General features: G+C 36.2%; 2 protein-coding genes across 5 annotated transcripts; one reads left to right on the top strand and one right to left on the bottom strand.

The window, feature by feature from the left end:
- The first annotated feature begins 7,274 nt into the window (after positions 1-7,274).
- On the top strand, positions 7,275-12,997 carry LOC145041706 (putative glycerol-3-phosphate acyltransferase 8). 3 transcript variants are annotated; one of them, XM_078989860.1, is made up of 2 exons: positions 7,275-8,026; positions 9,809-9,968. In XM_078989860.1, exons 1-2 carry the CDS (start codon positions 7,379-7,381, stop codon positions 9,935-9,937), a joined length of 777 nt encoding a protein of 258 aa, XP_078845986.1. In that variant the 5' UTR covers positions 7,275-7,378; the 3' UTR covers positions 9,938-9,968. The 3 variants fall into 3 exon arrangements, with proteins under 3 accessions (XP_078845986.1, XP_078845987.1, XP_078845985.1); XM_078989861.1 differs by lacking the exon at positions 9,809-9,968 and adding an exon at positions 9,508-9,792 and having other exon boundaries at positions 7,278-8,026; XM_078989859.1 differs by lacking the exon at positions 9,809-9,968 and adding an exon at positions 12,689-12,997 and having other exon boundaries at positions 7,282-8,026.
- Positions 12,949-15,776, bottom strand: LOC145041705 (protein transport protein SEC13 homolog B-like). Of its 2 annotated transcripts, none has more exons than XM_078989858.1 (2): positions 15,509-15,776; positions 12,949-13,990 (listed from the first exon to the last, which is right to left on the bottom strand). In XM_078989858.1, exon 2 carries the CDS (start codon positions 13,963-13,965, stop codon positions 13,060-13,062), a length of 906 nt encoding a protein of 301 aa, XP_078845984.1. In that variant the 5' UTR covers positions 13,966-13,990; positions 15,509-15,776; the 3' UTR covers positions 12,949-13,059. The 2 variants fall into 2 exon arrangements, with proteins under 2 accessions (XP_078845984.1, XP_078845983.1); XM_078989857.1 differs by having other exon boundaries at positions 15,513-15,776.
- Between the last annotated feature and the right edge of the window lie 5,460 nt (positions 15,777-21,236).

Genomic DNA, 21,236 nt, shown 5'->3' with positions numbered 1-21,236 from the left:
TGGTATTTGATAGTTGTTGCCACCTTGAACCTTTATGATTTCCTTCATACACATTTGTAGAGTTAAAAATGTATTGTTAAGTTGTTGAGATTTCATTTTTTTTTTCAAAAGATGTTTGAACCAATTCATCAAATGTACCTAAAGCCTTTTTTTCTTGATGTGATTGGATTGTTCGAAAGAATTTAAGGTCTAACACATTTAAAACGCAAGGGGGGGGGGGGGGGGGGGGATTATGGTTTTGACATGTAAAACCATTTTTCATCATTATGGACAACATTAAACATATCATGAAATATGGGAATATGAATTTATATTGACCAATTAACTTTAGATAATCAAAATTATAATCTTGCTCTCTTATTCTCATGAGTAAGAGTTGGATTGATGGCATTTGTGTGTGGTCGAAGTGCACCTTCCTTGATTCGTCTATGCATAGTGGATTTAAAAACATTTAAAGAATTTGCAAGAGACCATATATTAGATCGATGACGTAATGGAATTTCTAAAACTTGATTAAAATTAACTTGTACCTTTTTTTTCCAACAACCTTCGACATATTTGAAGATAAAACAATTGATAGTCCATGATCAATCTAAAATTTAACCTAATGTCAAAAGCAACTAATAGTCTGGTTTGATACTGTAAAACCCAAAATCTGGAAGACCAAGAAAGGAAAGAAAACCCTAATTTTAAGGGGTGACTCGGCGAGTCCAAGGAGGAACTTGGCAAGTCCGAGCGGGATCCGGGTCGAGGAGTAAGTGACCGACTCGGCTAGTCGGCCAAGGGGACTCGGCAAGTCTATTATGTGCAAGGAAAACCCTAAATTCGGGACTTGGAGCCTATTTAAGCGCCTCATTCTCTTCCCTAGGGTTCCTTTACTGCCTCTCTAACCCAGAACACCAAATCCTAGCCGCCATATCCATTGTTTGAGCCAATTGTTGCCTTGAAGAGTGCATTAAAGCTTGGAGAAGGAAGAAGGATCTTGGAGGTGCAAGAAAGGGCTATAGATATGGGATTGGGAAGATATTTCTGAGCATTTGGAGGTAATAAACTAGTTCTTGGACTCTTTTGCACCTAGATCTATGTGTGAGTGTTGGGGCTTTTTAGCCATAATGGTATCCATTTGAGTTAGAAGCCAAACCTGAAGTTGCTACTTCGGATCTAAGCATATTATGGTCCTGAGAAGCATAAAGTATATGCCCTTGAATTGATTATGGAGCCTCTTTGCCTTAAACCCTAGTTTATGGTGTATTTTGCCTAGATCTCCTTCTCTACACGTAAAGTTTGCAACTTTACGTGAGGAATAGGCTTGGGAAGGGTATATCTACAGTTTGGAGTCTATGCATGACTCAAAAGTTCTCTGCATGTAAGGAGATCTGAATGGACTCGGCGAGTCCTTTGAGTGGACTCGGCGAGTAGCATGAAGATTAGGAGCAACTTGACGAGTCGGATGAACAGCTTGTCGAGTCAGATGAAGATTGCCTTGTACTGTGACATCCCCATTTTCATGGCCAAAAAAGACCGATTTTGTTTATGCTTTATAAAAACCAGAGTACTTCTTTTCATAAAAATGTTGCGGAATTTGTTCCCAGAAAAATACGATAAATACGTTATCAAAATATTTTCGAAGAAACGTATTTTATTCATTTTAAAACGTTTGGGATGTCATTGTCAATACAGAAACATAAGCATAAACAGAACTTACAATTATTTACACTAGTGATCTACATCTCTGTAATCTCTCAGTGTAATGTGACTTCATATCAATACCTGTGATATAAATAAACTGAGTGGGTCAGGTTGGGAAACCTGGTGACTACATAGGGTTTTCAACCCACAATAATATGATTTTTATGTTTAAACAATCAAACAATCAAACAATCAATCCAATTACCCATCCCCATTATCTTCTTTAATCTTAAGGATCTACCCTAAGAATCAGCTATTCCTCGTTCATTCATTCCTAAGGATCATCCTAAGGAATTGGCACAAAGTCCATCACTGCCACGGTTTACACAACGGTTTAGGCATCAAGTCTGCATGATCACCAGGGTTTAGGCATCAAGTCTGCATGATCACCAGGGTTAGAGTACACCGGGTTAACACATCGTTCACAACACCTACAGGTTGCGAGTCTACTAGTGTTCCACTAGACTGTCTAGAATAGTCCGCGGTTGTCATCCATACTCTGCTGAATGACGGGGCCATCATTTGGGAAAAAGGCTTCTCACATCGTCCACCTCTCACCCTCACCTCGTGGTCTATAACACCTCTCAACTCATCATTCAACTCATATTCCATCTATTATATTTACCCATGTTTACCCCAACATTATCGTAGATATAAAATACATATACAGTTTAAATCATTTAAAACATGTATAAAATCGTTCATTTAGCATTGACAACAAGTACTCAGATAATCTGCACACATAGCATGTAATTTATATAAAATGTTTCATATCTATGTGTAAGATGAAAGTAACTATGCACTCACTTGAAAAGGTGGTAATTCCGAACTCAGACAGCGCTTCACTTCTTGAAAAAAATAATTTCCTTCGACGAAACCTAGTATTATTACCACTAGAGTTTAGTCTATTATTCACCAAGACTAATTAATAGTCTAGCTATTATTAGGGGTGTCAATTTATGACACGACACGACAAAAATACACGACACGAAACGAAATCGAGACGAAATCAAAATTCGAATTCGTTTTCGTGTCGTGTTCGTGTCAAGTTTAAAAAACACGATGTCGTGTCGTGTCGTGTTCGTGTTTACAAATCCACACGAAATTGACACGATTGAGCATGTATTTGTCGTGTTTTCGTGTTTGTCGTTTTTATCGTGTTATATATGATTAAATATGAATTAAATAAAATAATAGTTATGTAATATTATCTTTTTCGTGTCGTGTCGTGTTGTCGTTTTTTTAATTGGTTCGTTTTCGTGTTAGTGAAAAAAAACACGACATCGTGTCGTGCCGTGTTCGTGTTACAAAAAACATTGTCGTGTCGTGTCGTGTCAGACAAAAACACGACACGATGGCCCGATTTGACAGGCCTAGCTATTATTACTATTATATAACCGTTAAATAATACTTATATAACCTATAATAATAGCCTAATTTCTTATTATATGTTCTTAATAACGTTAATATAATTAAATAAAAACTATATTGAAAATAGCGTATGCGTAGTTCACTTACAATGTGTTTTATAGAAAACCAGGCTTTGCTTGGAGCATCATTCCCATGCGGAAAAGCTCTTCTTCTTGGAGCCGTCGAGCACTCAGGGGCTTCCGCCTTGTGCTAGGGAGGTTCCTTAGGCTTTTCGGGGGGTTTCGGGGCTAGAGAGAGGTTCTAGAGAGAGAGTAAAGAGAAGAAAGAATGAGAAATGTGTGAAGAAAATGAGGGTGGGAGATGTTCTATTTATAGGGTGAAAATGGCTGAACTTGATGCCACATGTCACCATTTAGTGGCAAGACTTGGGGAGAAAGCAATGACCAACATTGTGCCACATCACCCATTTTCGCACAACACACTTCCGACTTCTAAAATCCGTAACTTTCACATACGACCTCCAATTTCGACGTTCTTTATATCCACGCGTAGGTAAAAATCATATCTACAACTTTCATTTTGACTTCGTCGGCTAATTCTCAACCGGTCTTAAATTTAACAATACGAGACGTTTAGACTGTTAAATGACCGCGAAGAATTCGTAACTCCTTCATACGGACTCCGTTTTCGTCTGTCTTTTTACCGTTGAGTTCCTATTAATGAGATCTTCAACTCTCATTTAGGTCGCATAAGCCAAAAACCGCTCAAACTAACATTCGAGTTTCGGGTTGTACACCGCTAAGCCGAATCTTAGAAAAATCATAACTTCTTAATACGAAGTCAGATTTGGGCGTTCTTTTTATGGATTTTCTCGATTTAACATATTATACGACTTTCGTTTAGATCACTAAGGCTAAATATCACTCTATCATAAATTCACTTTTTACGCTTCCCGGTGCCGTGTCGGTTCCGTCGCGAAACTTCGACGGGTCATAACTTCTTCGTTATAACTCGGATTTCGACATTCTTTATATGTACGGAAACCTTGTGACATATACTACAATTTGGTTCAAATTATTTATTCTAAATAATATTTTGTCGAAAAGTTATTTTCGACCCCTATTATCTTTAAATTGACTAGCCCGGATCTACGGGCGTTACATGTACTCGGCGAGTCTGCTCTTGGACTCGGCGAGTCAGGTCGCGAAACCCCAAACCCTTCGAATTGAGACTCGAATCAGTGAGTCGAGTGGAGACTCGGTGAGTTGGTCAGGTCAGGACTTGGAAATCGGTAGATTCGGCGAGTCGAGACGCGAAAGGAAAGACTCTGAACATATGAACTCGGCGAGTTAATAGGGTGACTCGGCGAGTAGGGTTGACCTGGAAGGTTGACTTTGACCAGGACTTTGACTTTGACCAGAGTTGACTTGGTTGTCTCTCGGGGGTCAGTTAGACTCAGTGTTGCTTTGATATTGATAGTTCGGGGAGCAAGGGGAGCAGAAGTTCAGAGAGTTGTCGGGCAGCAGCTAGTGAGATCATCAGCAAGTTCAGCCAGTGCATGTGAGTTTCCCTTTGTGTGAATGGGTCTAAGGCCACAATGCCGGCCCATGTAGTTATGAGTAGAAGGCCTAGGGGTTAGCCCTAGGCACAGTATGCTAGTATGATAATCAGGACGAGGTCCATTAATAGCGGGCGGGTGCCCAAGGATTTGTTTATATGATAGTTTATACTTGTTGTCTGTGTGATACATGTATGTGCCTGGTAGGGAGGTGAGTGTGGGCGAGGTCCCTTATCTCACCAATAGCAGAGTGTGGATGGTGTTCCACATCTCATTAGTAGCAGAACAGGGTGAGGCCCAAGTTAGGGAAGGAGTGAGAGTGGGCTAGGCCCGTATCTCACTACCAGTAGGAGCGTGGATGGGGTTTAATGACTCATCAGTAGCAGGATAAGGGCGAGGCCCAGGATAGGCGAGGCCTTAGGACAGGATCAGTCGTATGAGTTTAGCTTATGTGTTATGATATGTTTATGTGTTATTATTTGATTGCGGGCGAGGCCCTGTGACAGGCGAGGCCTAAGTCAAACAGATCTGTATTCGAGCGGGGCTCGAAGCCAGGCGGGGCCTGGAGCGGCGGGGCCGTTATAGCGGGCGAGGCCCGAGGCAGGGGGCGATGCCCAGGATAGCGGGCGTGGCCCAGTATGTGCAGTATGTGGTTATGCATGGTATGTGGTAGGGTGGGGAACTCACTAAGCTTCGTGCTTACAGTTTTCAGTTTTGGTTTCAGGTACTTCCAGCAGCGGAGGGAAGAGCTCGGGGTGATCGCATGGCACACACCATTGATTAGACAGCCTGGAAATGTTTTACTCTGATAACGAACATGTGTTTTAGAAATTAATACTCTGTTTATGTTTTGGATTGATGATTTTGCTTTAAGTAATGTTTTATTAAAAAAAAAAAAATTGGTCTTGAATTTTGGGACGTTACATATACCAAGAATTATGAAGCTACATCACTTATAGCATCCCTTTGTAACTCTCTAAAAAACTTCCTTGAAATAAGGCTTCATAGATAGTGTGACGTTGTTCAGCAAGAGTGTTCTTTTTAATGACTATAATATCGGCATGATCCATACAAATCGAATGAACTTGGAAGAAAAAAACAGGATGTTTCTGGGAAAAAAAAAAGTAGCAACATTAAACAATTTATCAATAGTTAGCTAGAAGTGGAACTAGCCTTCTAACCGTAGCAATCATAAATATTATGTAACACTCGTGTTTCTTATTGGTTTAGCTTTCTATTTATCACGAACCAAAGATGGAGTTTTGGAAAGAAAAAAAAATGTTGTGCCACGATGTGGCAGTATGTTGGTCATAACGTGGCAGCAATTCGAGTAGACGAATTTGACAAGAGTAGTCACATAACTTAAATCTAGTATGTGAATTGAAATAGGAACAGAGAATTGAAGGAATACCACCTAACGAATTTGACGATGACGTTTAATTAGATGGACCTTTCTTTGTTCGAGTAGGATAAAAACAACAACCACCGAGAAGAACATAAGTGGAGAAATACAGCAACTATCGACGATTCATTGGAACCCATCTCCAATATTTATTCTGTTTCGATCTAGGTTACGGCAGAATCCGACGAAGCAAGTTGCTTCTAGGGCTTCGACGGTGAGCTCTAGTGGGTGAGGCAGTGGTCGGTGGAGGGAGCAACGGGTCAGAAGGTTGGATAAAGGTTCTTCGTGTTCTGGTGTGTGTGAAAGAGAGACGATGGAGGAATATGGAAATGTTGGAGGTCAAACAACGTAATAACCTACACATGTGATAGAAGATTCAAAGTCAAATCTTACAGGGAACGAGTAGCAATCACCACTTCAACACAATTAATTGGAGTTATAGACTAAACTGTCAATCTTTTAAACAGGTGTAGAATAAAATTAATATATATATATATATATATATATATATATATATATATATATATATATATATATATATATCCAATCAAAATAAAGTATTTTTTGGAAAATTCTTTTAATCTATTTACAATATAATGTTATATTTAAGTATATTTATTTGAATTTTATAACTAATAATCCTGAACCATATCATTTGTTATATAGTATTTATTTGAATTTTAGAATACTGTTAACTTTTTGTATTAAAAAATATTATTTCAGAACTAATAAAAGTATTTATATCATGATAATTTTATTTCTGCGGGTAAACATACATCTAATTAGTTGTAGATAATTTAGTTACCGAAACACTATTCAACAACTTGAAATATACTACAATATTAACCATTTGGGTTGTGGTGACTTGGTAAGGCATGTGGAAGATATGGTGGATAACCTATTGATCCATGTTTAAATCCTGGCACCACTCAGCCCTTGTGGCCATGGAGGTTCGTCTGCAGTGACTCCAGGGCATGAGGCAAAGCTTTATGTTTGCAGCGGGGATTAGTCGGTGCGCGAAAGCTGGTCCGGAAACCCTCGTTAGGGAAGTTACCTTTCCAAAAAAAAAAAAAATTACTACAATATTAATATATAATAAAGATCAAATACAAATAATAAAGTTGTACACATTATTTTTTTTACTAACGTGACAACATATTTAATGATTTATTTTTTAAGATGTCCGATCTCATAAATAATTTCTCTCTAGTAATTTAATTCATAAAATCGTTATATACATAATACATGCTTTTAGGGTGAATATATATAAAGGGAATTTGGGTTTTTTAGCATGACTAACACGTAAAGCCTGTTCCGGTGACCTTATCTCTCTGCCTCCTTTTTCCGGTGGTAATAGGATGGGGAAAATGTTGCCGCCGGAGATGAAAACTGGCAAGAAATCGTTTCCTCCGATGTCAAAGTGCGATTTATCATCGGTCAGCCACCTCTCAATTGCTGCGGACCTCGACGGAACCCTACTGAAAGCGAGCCTTCCTTTTCTATACTACGTACTCCTCGCAATCGAAGCCGGCAGCCTTCTCCGTGGCCTAATTTTGATGCTCTCTCTTCCGATCATTGCAATAGTGTGTATTTTCATCTCCGAAGATTTAGCCGGAAAGATACTGATATTCCTCGCATTCTTCGGGGTTAAGGTCAGCGACCTTGAGAACGCTTCGCGCGCCGTCCTGCCGTGGTTCTACGCGATGGATGTGAGGAGCGACAGCTTCGAACTGTTTAATAGTTGTCGGAGAAAGGTAGTTGTGACGGCAAACCCGACGGTGATGGTGGATGCGTTCGCGCAGGAGTTTTTGGGAGCGGATAAGGTGCTTGGAACGGAGATCGAGGTGGATCCGTGGACGGAAAGAGCTACCGGATTTGTGAAAGCGCCTGGTATTTTGGTCGGAAAATTGAAGAAGATGGCTGTTCAAAAGGAGTTTGGAGAAGATATGCCTGATATCGGACTCGGTGATCGGAAATCTGACCACGATTTCATGTCCATTTGCAAGGTTAGATTCCCTCTTAATTTCTTGTTTCAAAAACATCTTAGAAAAGTTCCGATATTGATCCAACATAAAAAAATTCCCTCACAGTGAAAACCCATGAAAATACTAAGATTAAGGTATTATAACAAGTTATAAATTACACAACATAATTTAAAATACTAAAACATAAAACGTTTTAGGAATCAGAGAATTTGGGTATCGATATTTAATTGTTGGTTCTACTGTTTTATTTAAACTTTTCAAGCACTTCCTTTCTATCACGTAAAGGATATAACCAACACGTTCAAAAAAAATCAAAATCAATTTTGAGAACAATTTTTAGTTGCTAATTTATAACAAGTTACAAATTACACAATATAATTTAAAATACTAAAACATAAAACGTTTTAGGACAAGAGAATTTGGGTATCGATATTTAACTGTTGGTTCTATTATTTTATTTAAACTTTTCAAGCACTTCCTTTCTATCACATAAAGGATATATAACCCACACGTTCAAAAAAATCAAAATCAAAAAGAACAATTTTTAGTTGCTAAAATATCTTTAATATTAAATACTACATCACAAATCTTTTGAAGATGTCATTTTCTAGGCTCTTAGTTGATCCAGCAGTTATATATAAAAGTGGAAATCTCCTTGGGATCTATGTTCATAGGTGGGTATCCACTCCCAGTTATATCATATTTTTAGCCGACACAATACGATAAAATTATTTTTATATAACATGAACACGATACGATTTATTTTACAAACACAAAGATAATACAATGAAAACACACTAAAAACGACACGATTTGTTTTACTAACACAAAGACAACACAATGAAAACACGCTAAAAACAACCAAAATGACAAACACAAAAAGGATAAAATAAAATAAATTTTTAGTTAATTTAATTCAAATTTAATCTTACAAAACACAATAAACACCCATTACTATCGTGTTGAATCTTGAACACGATATGATGTCGTGATTTTTACACTTGATGTGAACATTAATTTGAATTTCAGTTCTGTTTTAATTTTGTTTTGTATCTCGTATTTTTGTAGTGTCATGTCATAAATTATCACCATGATGGATTTTAAATTTTATCGATTGTAAAAAATTAAAATTAACTGGTTATACTCAACCACTCACAATAAGTTATCTATTCATGTAAAATAAAACATTTATAAAAGCATGAAAATTCTATTTACTTTATTTTTATAAAACCCATAATTCATTCGAAGCCAACATCTTTTCCCTTGATTTGAGTTGAAATTTTTGAAAGGTTAATGTCTTAACAACTCAACCAACTATTACGTTTAGGGCCTAAACTGCAAACATATCGTTTTCATGTTGGGTTGAAACTTAAACAGGTCAAGATAACTAATCTTAACCAGATCTATGTAATTATCTGTCAACTCATTTATTTTCGTGTTGAATTCATGTTGGGTTGATGGGTTTAGGGTTTGAATCTTATAAATATATAATGTCGTGCTAGATATTGTAAATATGTCATGATTGAAATACTAAATATGATGAAAGAGTAGCACATGGAGAAGCGGAAAAAAAAATGAAAAACAAGTGGAAAAGAAAAAATGAAAACATGAATTATTACTTTGGAGGCAAAGGGGTGGAATTCACAATAAGAGGAAATCAACTTTGGAGGCAAAGGGGTGGAATTCACAATAAGAGGAAATCATGTTGAAGGAGAAACCCCATTGATGTTTGTCTCCAACTAATTTTTTTCATCGATTTTGATTTTTTGCCATACTTTTTTTTTTTTTTTTTTTTTTTTGTAGTATGAGAGAAAGACGCAATCCATGTTTGTCTCCAACATTTTCACCAACAAAAACTTGCCGTTCAACATTGTAGCTATTGTGAGACGGTGTTTGCCGCCGGCAATGTTGTCAACGTCGTTTTTTTTCTGACAGCAATTCATACCCCCATACCGTTTATACTAAACTGAAAAAAGTTAAATTTATTAAAATTTAATTCTATAGAAAAATGGGCATAATAATATATATATTTTTTAAAAATTACTTTTTATAAAACATAGAAAGTAAAATCGTCTCCAAATGTCATGAAACACTATTTAAGTGAGTTTGGAATTAAAATTGAAAATAAATTTTCGTATTTTAATTTAAACAATATTAGTTTTTATGAAATAAAATTGAAATTTGTCGTCTCTAAAATAAAGAAAAGTTAAGGGGATCTTTATATTACTATATTATTTAGTGCAAAAAAAAAAACGTAAAAATGTTATTGTTAAAGGGTCTTGTCTTTTTAAAGAAATTCAAGTTTTTTTAAAAAACTATTGGATAGGAAAAAAAATCTCTAAATCAAAAATCTCACTGAACTTTCGAATTTTTAAAAAATCTGCAAGATTATAAATATTTTTTTAAAAAAATAATATTAAAAAATAAGATGATTTAATATGTTTATGATAATTAATTTATTATGATTCGAACAATGTTATTATACAAAACTTGATTCGGCTGAAAATCATCCTAAATCATATGTTCCAAAAGAACATTATTTCCTAATGAAGATGGATGTATCGTCCTTTCCTGGCATGTTGCTAGAATCTCAACTTTTGTGGTCGTTAAAGTGGTTTTCCATATGGAAGTATTCAATAAAGACTCCACCCAAAGACACGCCACACATTATCATAACGGTTTTTCGATAGATAATGCCCCAAATCCTATTTCCCCTAACCATGGATCATCATAAACTCGTTGCGGACGACATATTTAGAAACCATTTTATTCTAGATTAAAAAATCTTTCTATCAATTCTTTTGAAAATCAATGGCCTATTCATGAAAGAATTTCGGTTTCACTGTAATTATCGATTCTAAAATGTATTCCACATTATTTTTAGGTTCCCAAAGGAACTCTTATAGTTTTTTGGTATTCCTTCGAAAACTATACCATAAATATCTCATTTAATGCTGTGAAACTTATCACCTATGCTTTTCATTGCGAGTTCAACGAAGCACCAACAAAAAAATTGTTTACCCTACTCCAACCAATGGTATTGTGTTGTCCTTCAATCGGCAAGTCACATGAACATATGTCAAAAAACATACATTGTCATTATTTTCGGACATCCTATCACCCACTACCTAGGTGGGATACAATAACATCGTAACAAATGCTCTTTAACCTATCAACCAAAATACTATCACAATTTTCCCTCATCTCATGTATGATGTTATCATGACTAAATCTTAAGAGGTGTTTGAGATTGCTTATTTAAATAGCTTATGTTTTTTTTTAATAAAAATGTTTATTAGCTTATCTGGTGTGAAAATAGAGTTTAGGGAAAAATATTTAGATTCGTTTATCCGATACCAAACAATATCTAGATATTTCCAACTCCAAGTAAAATAGGAAAGTATATAAAACAAGTTTTGCATTCATGTTATAGTCTAATTGTTTGAGATATGAAATTACACATATTAGGTCTAGTCTAATTGTTTATATGTGAAATTACACATATTAGGTCTACTGTTCAAACCTCAAACATTGATACGTCCAAAATATTGCTAGCGATCTAAACCTCTTAATTAATAACATACCGACTTGTTATAAATTATTTTAATATATTTTGTATTTAGTAAAATTGTTTTTCAGTTTTATTTTCTTTCTATTTGATTTTTATATTTCTTTCTGAACGGCTGAGAAAAAAAAAGATGCTTGGGACAAAATTACAAAGAGTAATCTAACAATGTGTTTAATAACCACTTGGACCGATTAACTTTAGCATTTTTACATCTACTGGTGAACAAATTAAGTAAGAACAATTTTATCAAAAAAATCAAATGTAATTATTTTTATATAACTTTCTTAAACCTATAAAGCAAATCAAATTTATCAAACAAGTCATATACTAATTATTTTTAATTTAACTTTCAGTTTAAACCTATAAAGCAAATCAAATTTATAAAATGTATGATAGGAAGTAATGTTACAAAAATATATACTTTACTGGTATTAGAAAAATATAAAAGTAATACTTTATTTTAATGTTTGTTATAAACATACTAAAATATTATAAAATAATTATGATTTATAATTTTAACTCTGTTTGGTGTATTCTATGAGTTTCATTTGATGTATATGTTTAAATAAACTCATAAAGTTAGAAAAGAAAAAAAAAAAAAAAAAAAAAAAGTTGTAGAAATAAAACGAAACTGAAAGTATAAGCAAATAAAACAGATATTCAATTAAAAAAACATTTTGAATATTTAATATCATACATTACTAGCCAAGAGGTTTGGGTTTCAATTTTCAAATTAATTTTGTTCAATATTTATGGCTATGGATGTTACCACACCTGATGGCCTTACAATATCTCTATGTTGATTTGGAATTTTATTGCCACATCATTGGTTAAAATTGAATGCCACGAAAACAAAAAGTCGATATCAATCAACATATCAAAAATCGAGTGGGCAATAATCATAATGTTGCTATTTTTTGAAGCCATTGAAAAAACACGGGCCAAATAATATGGTCAAACCTTATCCGGATAAGCCTCAATTGGGTGGACTTCGATCATACGGTCTAAGCCCTACTCAATTGGGCCAAATTTCTCATTATGGTTCGTGCTAATTTCTAATCTTAAATCTATGGCTATGCGTTAATTACTAACTAATAATAATTGATTTTTTTTAGGAGGGCTACATGGTGCCAAGAGACCATTCTGCAAGCATAATTTCACCATATCGTCTAAAAAACAAAATGATCCTCCAGCTCCACCACAACCACAACCATAATGACTCTCCACTCCAACAACCAAGAAACGCTCTAATCACCACCTACATTCGACTGCCATTCACATTCATCCATTCATTTGTCAGTCTCTACTTCAATCTTTCACTACTTAAAGCAATCATAAGATCCGCAATTTATTAAGTATGTTATACTCACATATATATGTAAACCGAATAATTATTGTAATAAAAGAAACAGGTTTAATTGTCTTGTATTAACATCAAATATAGCAGTAACAAAAGCAAACACGGAAATTGAAAATACTGTTGATTCTAATCAACGGTGGTAACCTGTTGCCATTCTCCATCAACAGCTTCTTTCCACATGGTGACATTATTATCCCCAGCAGCCACAGCCAAAAGATTACCGGTTAATGACCAAGTTACCCTCCAAACCGGAACCTTAAAATCAAACAAAACCTTCCCATTCCAATTATCACCTTCTTTCCCCACAGTCCATATCACAACAGTCCCATCCTCAGAACAACTTGCAATAGTCGATTTCGGAAGCCCCAAATTCGGGGCCCACGCAACACCCCGAACCCAATCCGTATGCATTTGTAAAGCTGGAAAACAGTCCATTCTCCAACTCCCATTGGATAACTTCCATACCTTCACCGTGTTATCGCATCCCCCAGAAGCCAGCTTTTGAACCGGTTCAAAACTACCCGACCCGACCAAAGCCCCGGGAGCCATCGACGGGGCCCACGAAACCGAAGTCACTCCAACCGGGTGAGCCTGGTCGATCCGTGTGGTGTCCCACCCGCCATCTGACCTGGCGGTGTGGACCGTGATGTTCCCGTCGGAAGACCCGCACGCCAAACATAACCCGAGCTCGTGTGGGGCCCACGCGATGGAGTTGACCGAGGATTTATGGTCGGTGAAAGTGTGGACCTGGGTCCATTCGTTTGGGTTGGTTTCTTTCCAGAGGATGACGGTTGCATCGTAGGAACAGGATGCCAGGAGGGACCCGAACTTTGGGTGGGCCCACGCGACTTGCCAGACTGGACCGTTGTGACCGGTTAAAGTAGTGAGGTGTTGGGAAGTGGAGTTGTTGGTGACACCGATTATTTTGATGGTGGAATCGGAGGATGCAGATGCTACTCGTTTTCCGTAATAGTCCATGCACACATCATGGACAGTGTCTGTGTGACCCGTTTCGATTTTTTGTGCAGGCATGTTACAAGATAACTTTAACACGGACCTACATTTAAAAAAAAAAAATAACTTTTGATAAAACTAGCTCAAATATGTCAAATAACATAAAAGCTAGCTTATAAACAACTTTTTGGTTTGCCAAACATGACAACCTAAAAAAGCTCGAAAATAAGCTAGATGTAGTGTGCTAAACAAGTTTCTCGAGAAGCAAAAATAACTGTAAACTATGCATTGATTGAATTTTTAACAACTTATGTCCTAACATTCACCTTGGTCCAGTTAAAACTTGTATGTCTTGCATCATTGAATTATTATTTATGATTATGAATGTGGTGTTCTACTATTGTTTGGTTTGATAGAGCACAACAGCAACGTTGAATTTTGTAATGCAATAGAATATGGATTGGAAAAACAAGGAGGATATCAAAAACTTGTTGCAAATGACGTTATACATGAACCATGGTATTAATTTTCTTGATGCCTTATCTGTATTTTTGAATAACGAATGAGAAGAGTGGATATTGTTTGTGGTTATTTTGTACAATTCTTTTTTACTGGTAGATAAGTTGGTGGTTGTGAGGAGGTGCATAATACACACCATGAGAACCATTGAAGAGAAAATCAATGGCAACCACTAATATTAGCATCAAGCTTACTATTTTTCTTTAGTTTTCTACAAGAGTCTAATGAATCTTCAAAACTTGCATTCTAGGTTATAGGTATCAAGGTATGGTGCATGTTATCAACAAATAGGGGACCTATTAACTCTTGAGATAAATCTACTAAGTTTTGAACATCAAATGAGATAAGAACAACTTACTAACAGATAAAGAAAATAGGGATAGTTGCATATTGTTTCAAATAACATATAACTACACCCTAAAATCAAAGAAAATACAGTAAATAAACATCACCTACAAGCAAGTGTATCAATTATTACCTACAAGAACACTATCAATTGCTGAATCCACAACAAAATATGATGTAATGGAATTGTGGAGAGCTTATGGTTGAGATTTTATTGTATGAATATTACTCTCATATGTTTACACACCCAGCCAAAAATTCATGGAGGACACATGATCTCATATTCTCAACTCGACTTGAACAAGTTACCAGGGCAAAAAGGAAACGGAAACGCAATAGAGGTGGATAGAAACGAAATTCATGTATCAACAAGTTATTACCTAATAACAATATATGAACAAACACGACACAGATACCAGGTAGACGATCAGACAAAGATGTAGGAAAATATACAATTATACAGGAATGCACATACAATCAGTAGAATATCAGAGAGGAAACAGAACAGAAGACCAAATCTAGAGATTATCAACGAGGGGAAACTAATGGAATTCATCAAATCACATAAATAATCAATTAAACTAAAACAAACAGTATCCGAATAGAGTAAATAAACATAGACCGAAAGCACAAATCATCAGCGATTGATTATACACGCCTAAAAGGATTCTATTCTGAAGAAATAAACATCAATCAACCACATAAGAATTATTATCGACAAACTAATTATCACGCCTCAGTAATTAAACGAACGTACTTACAGCAGAGGCAGAAAGCTCTAGATGTGGAGATCAGAGATGGTGAGACAGTAGCTTCGGCGCCAGAGATTTCAAACAGCAGAGCCACAAAAATCTAAATTTGTTAAGCGGATGAGTGAAAGAGTAGTTTTCGCTGTGACGATCTTAAATGATTAACAGTAGAGGCAGAATAATGTAGATGTGGATTTCCGATGTCGGAGCTCGTAAGAGTGCCCTCCGTCGAGGTTAGGGTTACATGGACCGATGGATGTGCTTTTCCGTTTTTGAAAGATATTGTAGTTTTTAGAGCAAATTACATAAATGATCCCTCAAGTTTGGTCAGAATCATATGTTTGGTCCAATCGTTTTAAATTTGATAGTTCGCATTTTTATGGTTTCAAACAATTACAATATTGATCATTTTTGTCTAACTTTGTTAGAAAAGTCTGTTAAATATGTGTACAGTGACCGATCGACTCCTATTTTATATTTTTCTTGTTATTTGTTATTGTATTACTTTTATTAAATTAATTTTAATAACAATAAAATGAAAAATCTATAGATCATCACCACCAAAAACTACCGTATACAACCATTGTTTATGTCTTTTTTTTATTGTCCGTCGTTTTTGTTATTTATTTTTTATGAACCCCTAACCCAACCTCATCTAACGTCCACCACCTAATATTGTCATCGACCACTGACCACCATACTCTCATCCATCAACAACTTGATGGGTTTTATGCATAAGAAACATTCCTATGTGCTCATACAAACCCTAATGCTTGGATCTAGGTTTCACTATTGAACATGCTTTGATTCCAAGACTTACAAACCCTAATCTAGCATATTGACAACAAAATTAACATATAGAATCAGATCTAGATGTTTACCTCTTCAAAAGTTGGCTTAGATCTTCTCTTTCTTCTTCTTTTGAGCCTAGAGTCACAAATGCAACTCCTCTAATGGTTCACAAACCCCACAAGCAAGAAGGCAATATGAGAGAGGGAGAGAGAGGCTAGAAATCGGCCTAGGGTACTCTTAGAATCAAGTGGTAGCCGAATTCAAAGCCCTAGGGGTCATATTTATACTTACAGGTTACTAGGGTTTCAATCTAAACCCTAATGGACAGCTTAGCCACCAAGCAGCCCATGAAACCTTATGGAATAAGGCCCTTGGACGAAAATATGATGGTTACCCATCATAATTTCGTTCCCCCTTAAGCCAATTAGGTTTCCTTAACCAAAAACTCAACTATCATACATTTGATAGTTTATACCCCTTTATTCAATTAATCTCTTTTGACCACTAAATTAATTCTTAATTAATTTATGACCAATACTAATTAAATAAATATGATTTATCCTTTAATATATTACTCTTATAATATATTAATAAATCATAATATTCTCTCTTTCTCCTTAAATTACCTTGTCAAGTTGCTTTGGAGAAGGCAACCTAAAAGGACCATGCACAACCGGGTCAAGTACATACCAAATATAGTTACGGGCTTAGACACTATTCCAACAGTCTCCCACTTGGATAAGTCTAGTAACTATATCTCACATATGACTTCAGAATCCGATTAGCAATCGTAGCTCTTATACTTCACTGTCAACTCTGATCAACTTGTCCTTTAGATAAGGGATCGTATAATCCTCTGTTCTGGATATCATGTTGACAATGCTTATTGTCCAACAAAAGTTCCTTGATTTCCGATTTGTTTGACATAGAATTTAGTTGAACACATCAACTTCATTCTGATCGGGCCCGGCACATAAGTCAAACCAAATCATCAAGTGGCCAATATATCACTTTTATTCTCATAGAATAAAAGGAACAGATCAACTTCGACTCATATGCATCTATTATTTACTAATGGATCACACACAATAATGTGTTTTATAACATCAAGTTACTGATGCGTTTACACATTATCAATGTATAACCAACCAGCAAACAACAACCATATCTCTAAGTTTTAAGACTATATGATGTTATCGCTTTGCGATCACTTAAGATAAAACACCACCAAGTGATACAGCAAACTCGGGTTTAATCCAATGCTCAACTCATATTCATAAGCACTCATGAACTTTGCAGCAAACCTTTGTTGTGTCTAAGACCTTTTAGACAATCTACAACCAATTCATGACAGTCTTCATTCATATCTACTTCCAAAATATGACCGACTGTGGACCTTTTGAATAATCATATCATTCAGGAAGTCAAAACATGCAAAATGGAAACAATAGATAAATAACCAACATAATATAGTAGCTTTACTCATAAATAACACAATTTATTTATTCATCGAATGTCAAGTACAAACTATCTATTACACATTTCCTATCTAATCCAAACTTATATCATCCTTCAGCCCAATGCTCCTAGCGTGCTGCAAGTGTTTGACCCTACTCAGTCCCTTCGTAAGGGGATCTGCTGGGTTCTCTTCTGATGATACCCTCTTCACAATGAGGAGTCCCTCTTCTACCCGATGTCTGATGAAATGGTATTTTCTGTCAATATGTCGAGATCTGCCATGATCTCTCGGTTCCTTGGTCAAGGCAACCGCTCCTTCATTATCACAGAAAATTTCCATCGGCTCCTTTATGGATGGCACAACTCCAAGGTCTCCAATGAAGTTCTTCAACCATATAGCCTCCTTTGACGCTTCGCTTTCCGCAATATATTCTGATTCGCACGTTGAATCAGCTACGGTCTCTTGCTTGGAACTTTTCCAAGTCACTGCTCCTCCATTTAGGGTAAAGACCCAGCCTGACTGCGATCAGAAGTTATCCCGATCCATCTGAAAACTAGCATCACTGTACTCTCGTACCCTTAAGTCATCACTCCCACCGAGGACTATAAACCATTCCTTGGTCCTCCGAAGGTACTTAAGAATATTCTTAACTGCAATCCAATGAGCTCTACCAGGATTCCCTTGATATCTGCTAACCATGCTCAAAGCAAAGGCCACATCAGGGTGAGTGCAGGTCATAGCGTACATGATAGAGCCTACTGTGGAAGCGTAAGGTACTCGACTCATATCAGCTATCTCTGTCTCTATACTCGGGCTGTGAGTCTTACTCAGCTTGGTATTGCTTTGGATTGGCAACTCCCCTTTCTTGGAATTTTCCATACTAAAACGCTTTAGTACCTTTTCCATGTATGTATCCTGACTGAGTCCTATCAGTCTCTTTTCCCTGTTTCTTACTATTCTTATTCCCAGAATATAAGCAGCCTCTCCGAGGTCCTTCATAACGAAACATTTCCCAAGCCAGGACTTAACCTCCTTCAAGGTTGGGACATCGTTTCCTATGAGTAGTATGTTGTCGACATACAATACGAGGAAGCTTACTATACTCCCACTGGCTTTGACATACACACAAGATTCATCTTTGCTTCGCAGAAAGCCAAACTCTTTAACCTTCTCATCAAAACAAAGATTCCATCTGCGAGATGCTTGTTTCAATCCATAAATGGATTTCTCAAGCTTGCATACTCTATTTGGATGCTTCGCATCGACAAAACCCTCTGGCTGATTCATGTAGACATCCTCAGCCAACTTTCCATTAAGGAAAGCGGTTTTCACGTCCATCTGCCATATTTCATAATCATGAAACGCAGCTATGGCAAGCATCACCCTAATAGACTTTATCTTCGCAACTGGTGAGAAGGTCTCATCATAGTCAACTCTGGGAGTTTGAGTAAAGCCCTTCGCAACCAATCGTACTTTATAAGTATGCACTTTCCCATCCATGTCCGTCTTCTTCTTGAAGATCCACTTGCACCCGACTGTCTTACGACCCGGTATATTATCAACCAAATTCCAAACTTGGTTGTCGTACATGGACTGAATCTCGTTGTCCATAGTCTCTTTCCATTTTGCAGACTCCGGGCCTGCCATGGCTTCCTTATAGCTTCTAGGTTCATCCAAATTTACTAGTGTACTATCACTAATAAATGTATCCCCTTCAGTAGTAATATGAAAACCATAAAACTGGGGTGGAACACTAGCCCTAGTGGAACGTCGAAGAGGTAAGGACTCGTCAACAGGCTCAACAGGAGTTTCCTCCTCAAGTTGAGTGCCAGTGTCAGAGGTTCCTTCGTCACTTTGATCTTGAATTTCTTCAAGTTCAATTTGCCTCCCACTGTCTTCTTGGCCTATCAATTCCTTTTCTCGGAAAACTCCTCTTCTAGCAACGAAGACAACATTGTCACTCGGTCTATAGAAAAGGTAGCCAAAAGACTTATGCGGATAGCCGATGAAATAACACTTCTCACTACGAGGCTCTAGTTTGTCGTGAGTCTCTCGTCTTACGAAAGCCTCGCAACCCCAAACCTTGATATGTGCCAACGAGGGAGCCTTCCCTGTCCACATCTCGTGAGGAGTCAGTTGGATTAGTGTCTAAGTCCATAACTATTTTGGTATGTACTTGACCCGATGGTGCATGGTCCTTTTGGGTTGCCTTCACCAAAGCAACTTGATTGGAGAAATAAATAGAGAGAGAGGTTATTATGATTTATTAATATGTTATAAGAATAATATATTAAAGGAGAAATCATATTTGTTTAATTAATATTGGTCAATAATTAATTAGGAATTAATTTTGTGATCAAGTGTAATTAATTAAACTAGAGGAGCTGAATTGTAATTATGTGATAGTTACAAAATAAGGTAAGGAATATCTTATTATTAGGGTGAACGAATTTGAGGTGATAAGGCCTTAGAATTCGACTATGATAAGGATTCAAAGATTATCTTATAGGTTGCTTTGTGGATAAGCATCTAGATAAGGATAATGACTGAAACCCTATCTGAACACCTATATAAACACCCCTTGGCACATGAATTCGTGTATCCCTTCCCAAGAAGTCCTAAGGATGAATTCTAACCTCTCTCCTCTCTCTTTATACCTTCTCCATTTGCTCTTGGTGTTTGTAAGCCATTAGAGGAGTGACACTTGTGACTCTAAGCCTTCCAAAGTCAATTCAAGGAGATTTAGGATTGTTATTGCTACATAACAATCAAGGTAACATCTTAAACCTAATTATATGTTAATATCGATTTCCATATGCTAGAATTAGGGTTTATAGTCTTGGATTCAAAGCATGTACAATAGAGAAACCTAGATCCAAGCATTAGGGTTTGTATGAGCACATAGGATGTCTTATGACCAAAACTCATCAGTGGTATCAGAGACTAGGATGGTTTCAATTGTATTGATGCATTGTATATCTAAAAAATTTGATTTTTTGGTGTTCTAGAGGCTGGACTCGCCAAGTCCATAGCTGAACTCGCCGAGTCCAGGCTTGACTCGACGAGTCAACTCGTCAGATAGTGCTTATCTCGGGATTTCTTGCTGTTTTTACATATGGGTAGTTACCTTATCATGTTAGATCAATATTAATCTGAGTATATGATATATTTGACTATATTTTTGATCTAAATGAAGATATTTATCAATTAATAAGATAATTGTTTCCTTATAAGATAATTGATTAATTATGTTGAGTAAATTGATAAATTGTTTTGCAAGAAATCATTAAATAAATCAAGTATGGATAATTATGTGATTAAATGTTAATTATTTGTTATTTGATCCTTGTTGTTATGAAAAGTTTCATATTTTCCCCTTTTGGTTTTATAGTTTAAATTTGAACCCAGAAGTTTTGTTGTTTTGAAATTTAAATAGTTAAAACCCTAATATTTTGAAAAAAAGGTTTCAAAACTTGCCTTCAAGT

Source organism: Lactuca saligna, chromosome 4 (genome assembly GCF_052625555.1).
Source record: "Lactuca saligna cultivar CGN05327 chromosome 4, ASM5262555v1, whole genome shotgun sequence".
Lineage (NCBI taxonomy): Eukaryota > Viridiplantae > Streptophyta > Magnoliopsida > Asterales > Asteraceae > Lactuca > Lactuca saligna.
Note: the sequence above shows the minus strand (reverse complement) of the source record. Positions and strands in the feature narration are given on the sequence as shown.

Excerpts from the sequence above, each read along its gene's own strand:
- LOC145041706 (XM_078989859.1), top strand. The coding sequence starts at position 7,379 with ATGGGGAAAATGTTGCCGCCGGAGATGAAAACTGGCAAGAAATCGTTT. Across the intron at positions 8,027-12,688 it reads ATTTCATGTCCATTTGCAAG|GAGGGCTACATGGTGCCAAG; the intron begins GTTAGATTCCCT and ends GATTTTTTTTAG.
- LOC145041705 (XM_078989858.1), bottom strand. The coding sequence starts at position 13,965 with ATGCCTGCACAAAAAATCGAAACGGGTCACACAGACACTGTCCATGAT.